Source organism: Rhinichthys klamathensis, unplaced genomic scaffold (assembly GCF_029890125.1).
Source record: "Rhinichthys klamathensis goyatoka isolate OS25496 unplaced genomic scaffold, OSU_Roscu_1.1 h1tg000180l_1, whole genome shotgun sequence".
NCBI lineage: Eukaryota > Metazoa > Chordata > Actinopteri > Cypriniformes > Leuciscidae > Rhinichthys > Rhinichthys klamathensis.
Genome location: NW_026606708.1, coordinates 2,411,222 through 2,417,804, shown reverse-complemented (window position 1 = coordinate 2,417,804; position 6,583 = coordinate 2,411,222). Strand labels below are relative to the sequence as shown.

At 39.3% G+C, this 6,583-nt stretch overlaps 1 protein-coding gene across 2 annotated transcripts; it reads right to left on the bottom strand.

The window, feature by feature from the left end:
* Nucleotides 1-1,913: 1,913 nt before the first annotated feature.
* Nucleotides 1,914-6,583, bottom strand: dclre1b (DNA cross-link repair 1B). Of its 2 annotated transcripts, none has more exons than XM_056261008.1 (4): nt 6,205-6,583; nt 5,379-5,544; nt 5,076-5,258; nt 1,914-3,351 (listed from the first exon to the last, which is right to left on the bottom strand). In XM_056261008.1, exons 1-4 carry the CDS (start codon nt 6,394-6,396, stop codon nt 2,165-2,167), a joined length of 1,728 nt encoding a protein of 575 aa, XP_056116983.1. In that variant the 5' UTR covers nt 6,397-6,583; the 3' UTR covers nt 1,914-2,164. The 2 variants fall into 2 exon arrangements, with proteins under 2 accessions (XP_056116983.1, XP_056116984.1); XM_056261009.1 differs by having other exon boundaries at nt 6,434-6,583.

Genomic DNA, 6,583 nt, shown 5'->3' with positions numbered 1-6,583 from the left:
CTCATTTAGGCCGATAACTCTCACTAGCTGTGGTGAGTCTGTTTCCCTGTGGCGGTTGGCTGAGTCAGTGCTTGGCCATCATTCTAGGATGTCAGCTGATGTAAGGATGCCTGTGCTGATCAGGCCAGAGAGCATTTTAATGTGGATTTGGCCTCATCTGGAATGCAAAGAGCCCCCCTGATACATCAAACCATTCATCCTTTATGAGCCGAGTGAGCAGGCAGAAACCAGAGGTGAATTAAACATCACTGCTATAGGACAGCCTGGCTTAAGTTGTATATTTCCTTGCCGAGCAGCATGCAAGCCCAATCACTTACGCACAATCCCTCAGTACGTGAATTCAATGGCAAATAGAAGTGTTTGGAATACCTAAATATGTATTACTTGCATTATCACAAGCTGGTGAATACTAAATCACAAACCTCTGACTTCCCTATCTGCGGTATGAGAGAAACATATTAGACATTGATCCGCTCTTATTTTATTCATATCTCTCTGAATATGAGGCATTGGTATCAGTGACAGGGACAAATCCTTGCGGTTAATCTGTTCAGAAAAGAATTGTTTAGGTGAAACTTTTGACGGTGCCCATTCTTCGAACATAAAATTATCTGAGGAAACAGGAATGTCTGATAAAACTGCAATGAATCTGTCACAGTTGAAATTTAAGTTGTAATGCATCTCTTTCAAAAACATCATTGGAGCTGCTTGGGGCTTTTCTCTGTGCGTAACTGGTTGAAGTTCTTCTTTTTTAAACTCATACCCATCTGTGAGGCATGAGCATATGACATGATCAAGAATGGCTGCTTCTCTAATGTCTGCTTATCTAATCAGACTTTCAGTGGTGTAAATGTTCCTTCTACAGAAACTCTTTCTTGGGAGGAATTTCAATTTAAACGGAATAGTATTTCCAGATTACATTTTGAGACTAAAATTAATAGAATTTTGCAGCTGTGGACATAATCAGTACTGTCATAAAAACCTTTCTCAAACTTTTATTGGCAATTGTAAAATCAATAAGATTAATTCAGAATATTTCCCTGCATTTATTGCATGTTACTGTATATGTATAGCTGAGTTTTAGAGTATTGAACTACTCTGCCACCTTCTGGTTAAACCAACAGCCTATTCAATTCACACCGCCTAAAGCAGTGCTTCTCCCTTTTTTGGTCTAGAAAAAGTGATAGTTCACCTGAAAACAAAACATCTTTCCATCATCTACTCACCTTCATGTCATTCTATATGACTCTTTTCCCCTGGAACAAATGACAAAAGTAGTCTATGCATCGCTTGCACTAGTCATTTGAGGAACATTGTATTAGAAACACACTGAAATTTAAGATCTATTCTGCCACATTAATGATGTGCAGCGCAGCAGGGACATATTTGTTTGCTTTCAGAGATAAATTCAGCATGCCCAATAGCACATACAACCAAATCAGGAAAATCAGGGAAGTCTCCCCCGCACTTTAAGAACCACTGCCCGTAAGAAAGCTTTCAGTAAGAAATTAAGTGCCAGATTAATCAAAGCATTACTTAAGGGCATTTTTCTCCATTAATGTTTAGTGCTTTGAGCAGCTAATAAAGTCTCAGACTATTCTCTTTATAATTCAAAGTATCCTCTTTATGCCACAGAAGTTTGTGCTAATTTAAAAATACCACCAAGAATTATTATTTTAATAATCTTCAAATCCTTGGTCTGTCACACATCACAACATGCACATTTTCTATCCCGAGTCCATCTGTTTCAGGCTGACAAACATTTCTCACATTAAATAAAAGTTCATTTGGATGAATCAATATTCTACACATGAAACGGAAATGTTTATAGTTTTGAAAGGTCTAAAAATCATATGCATTAATTAAAAAAATTATCTAAAGATTATTTGTAATCAAGCCAATTTTGACAAAGATCACTTTTAATGAGAACATTTATTTCCATCTAAAAACAAATCTGCCACAATAAGGTGCTTTGTAAATGCTACATATGAAAACATGTTGGTGTGATGTGTCAAACATTAGAACTGAAAATAATACCATCAGATTGATGCCATCAACAGTTTTTGGCACAGCACTAATGACTTGGAGACAATACTGTTGTCACTGATACATAATTATTAAACATTTACATAAACATAAGTGCTTATCTTAATCACAAACTGCTTTATTTAGACTTTTGAATCTCCTTTATAGCCGCTTCAAGAGGATCACCTGGTGGTTTAGGAAGATCAACCTGATTAATGCGAAACATTTCATAAAGTCCACACAACACGTGGTCACTTTTGCATTCTTCAGCGGGTATGGTGAAGTTCTGAAGGAGCCACTGCTCTCGCTCTAATCTGAGGGTCAAGGCAGAGGCCGCTGGTCTTGTTTCAGGGGGTGTGAGTGCAGCCGCAGAGGAAACACAGGTCTGATCATGGATGCTGATGCTGTCCATCGATGAGCACATCTCTCTACAGTTGGTGCTGCCCATTTGAGGACTCTTCTCCTTGGATGATTTTGTTGGACTTTCATGCTCACATTCGTACATGGAGCTGTGATCAGGTGATCCTACATCTTTAAGTGTACAAATGGATTCGTTGTCATCCGGAGGAAGGCTGCTGCCAATCGTGACGACATCTTCCGATGCAACTCGGACGAGTTTCAAATGCTTGCCACGTGGGCCATGGTAAGAGTCGGTGCTCATGTCTAGAAGAATGCAGTCAGAATCTTGATCCATCTTAGAATTCCCATTCACAGTATCATGATCTACATCCACATCATCTGAATCCCCGTCATTGTGACTAAGACGGGTTATTTTTGACTCTGGAGAGTCAAACACCACCCCTCGAGACTCAAGACGTGAGGTTCTTTGAAGCACGCCTGTCATGCCGTTTGTGGAGGCCTGAATATTAGAATTGTTCATCATGTAGTGCTTGACCGACTCTGGAATCACCACCTCTTTAGACTTCTTGCGGGGGCTCAGAAGGGAAGAAAAATAAGGCAGGCAGTTGCCCACTATAGGCACTAGTGAGAAAGGTTTCAGGGCAGACACAAAGTCCTCTAGCTCCTGGTAGGAGGAATGATCAGAGTATGGCACCACATAGACATTAGGGTGGCAGGAGACCATAGGGCGACTGGTGGGCAATATAGCGATGGTAGGCTGCACTTTATTCCATGCCAGCAAGTTGGAGGCGTTGATCACAGACTGAGAGACCACACGAATCCGGCCCGCACCAGAGTCAGTGGTGAAAACGTCAGGAAGCTCCAGAACTCGCAAGGTTTCCAGACGCTCTCTATCCACCTCCACCCATGTTTTAAACTCCATAGCCAGCTCCACCAGCAAGGACTCTTTACCCAGAGAGTAAAGACCTAATAACAGATAGCAGGCTCATTAATAATTATTGCAATTTTAAAATATCAAACTACCTCAAAAGTGTGAGATGAATTCAGTCACTTTTCACAGTATGTTTTCTACATAACATTAATTAGTCGAGAGATTAACATGAAAAAATGCGACGTACTGTATATACACTACCATTCAAAAGTTTGGGGTCGGTCATTTTAAAAAATATATATTTTTGAAATGCGTCTCTTATGCTCACAAAGGAAAGTAATTCAAGTAAGTAATTTATTCATGTGATGGCAAAGGTGAATCTTCAGCAGCCATTACTCCAGTTTTCAGTCTCACATGATCCTTCAGAAGTCATTCTAATGATAATTACGTACCCAAGAAGCAATTCTTAATATTATCAATGTTGAAAGCAGAATCCCCCAGGATACTTTAAAGAATAGAAAGTTACAAATTTTGATGAATAGAAAATTCATTTGTTTGTACAAAAGAGAGAGAGAGAGAGAGAGAGGAGAGAGAGAGAGAGAGAGAGAGAGAGAGAGAGAGAGAGAGAGAGAGAGAGAGAGAGTGAGTGAGTCACCTACAAATATTTGGAGGCTTTTTGTTGTCTGCCGCTTTAAATGCTCAAGCTCTGGAATCTGATTCTCAATGTTTTTATTGTTCATCAGCTGGAAAAAAAAATGTTTTCAAAAATATTGTTCCTCTCTGTCGTTATCGTTGTAATTAGTTTGAAACTGTTTTGTGGAGATGTGGACTTCCCTATTCTTACAGAATTAGAACGATTAGTAAAACTTTATAGTTATTATCATTACAGTTATGGTATACGCTTGCTACGGTAGTCTGTGTTACACTGTGTTTGGGCGTACATCAGTGACATTACTTAACAACGTTACAGTCACATAGTTTTATCCTACATTTACAGTAGCTTTAAAATTAGGTAGTATTTGCAACAACTAGGAAATGATGGTGACACATCATTTCAAGGTAATGTAATTTCTAAACTGGACTAATTTGGCCAGTCTCGCTAAAAGTGTGTTTTGTTTTAATAAAGGTAGTTTTAGGCTTTTTGTCGGAAAAAAGAATAGCCTAGTGTGTAATAATGACGGCAATCTTGTATTCCTATATTGCCGACCCTGTTTTGACAAAGTAAATGGAGCAAATGGAGTCGGGAATCGGAGTTAACTCCAGAAAACACTGAATCGAACACCCCTAGACAACGGACGCTGAAAGTGTCTGCTCTGCTCCATACAGCATGAGCTGCAGTGTTGCAGCACAGTGCAGAAGAAGTCAGATTTCACTTATCACATGACGAGAGCAAGGAGAGATGACTGAGAAGACGATGGAGGAGGATTTGGTGCGCAACAGATCTTGATCGTCATTGACAAATATCTTGTAAAATGTGAGGACAGTACAGCCACTCCCTATACACAGAGTACGCATTCAAAAGTGATTTCAACACCCCTCATATAAATAGTGGCAAATTATACACCTACACACAGAGTGGGCAACACGTGATCGCAAATTCGAAAATCGAAAAGGGAGGACGCATTCAACAGTGATTCACAGTTTTATCTGTAATACTGGTGTTGTTGCAAGTTTATATACCGGTGTGAAAAGACATCCCTATTATCATTACAGTTGGCCTTTATTAACTAACAGACTCAAATGTTTTTCGATTTTTTGTAAAAACACATGAAACTGTATTACATGAAATTCTTTAATGTTGAAAGTGTGCGTGTCTTACCAATAACAACGGCGTATCCAGAATGAGCCCTAATGATCTCTTTAATTTGCTGAGTGGCTCGCTGACGAGAAGGTACAGCTCGAGTGGGGTCACAGTTTGTGTTGTCCAGATACAGCACGTCAATAGTAGTGTTGTTCCTCAGACATTGCTCACGGAGCATGGATGGGGTATAACGGAAGTCACCTGAGATAAAACACATTAACTATCATTAAAATGTAATCTCAATATGTGACAGTGAGAATCAATAACTTTCTTAAGAAAAACTATTAAAATATTGTGCATTTCCATAATATTAATTTTCACCAGTGTAGAGTCTGGTGCCAAAGTATCCCTCGAAGAGAAACATAACTGCCCCAGGACAGTGATTGGCATCTATTAGAGTAACGGTCAGCCGCTCTTTTCCAAGATCATCTAGCAACAGCATGTGAGCTTCCCCAATCTCCAAAGGACGAATCCATTTCTGTCTGACCTGTAGATCACAACAACATGACACAATTTTTCACTCCTGCCATTTTCAGCCATTTAGCGTACATAAATGTACTTATTCATCTCTGGATATTAGGTCCAGGATTCTGTGGAATCTGTTTATAATTTTTCATCCATTTTGTAGGTTTTCAAACTTAAGGACCCCCAAAATATATTGTTCCCTTTGCGAAGGAACCCCTTTGTAAATATAAATACAGCTAAATACATTCATGTAATGTACAAAGACCAATTTATACCGAGTGAGAAAAAAATGTATATTATAGAAAACATGCTGTTTGTAAAAATGAAATAAAACAGGCTTTCTAAAGCATGTGCTTGGCTTTGGTACTGTATCCATATAAACCATAAACCATATATGAATAACCTGGTTACAGTACCAAAGCCAAGCACATTCTTACAATATTGACCCACGATTAATGTTCTGAATAAACCTGAAGAGAAACGTTTTTAAGTCAATTTAAAAAAAAAAATGCATAGCACTTTTCACTATAGGCTAAATGTCATTCCATATAACATAATTTACAGTTGACTTTGATATATAACAGTGTTGTTATTTTTAAAATAGTATATAAATAAGATATAAATATATATATTGTTTTCTTTGGAATGTTCCCCAGAACCCTGTGCGGCCCCCGGCAGTCACCTGCAGTTTGAGCTGGAGCAGTTTGGCAGTGAGGGGTGAGCAGTAGATGGGCCTGTGACTCCAGGAGGATGACAGGCCAGAGGTGTGATCCGCGTGCATGTGAGACAGAAAGAACAGTCGGACGTGATGGCACTTACGGAGCTGCCAACAGTCTACGGCTATGGGAGTGTCCGGTAGGACTTTTCCGTTCATTTTATGCTTCTGTGAGGAGCTCAGGCGGTTACGTTACCTACTGCTTATTCCTAAAGGGATTTTCTTTTGACAAAAGCCGTATTTCAGCTGCACTGGTTTTGTTGGCGTTAAAAAGCGTCACTTCTCTAGCAGCGCTGTCATACATGTAAACACACAATATTCAATATGCACTGGCAAGTGTTTGTAA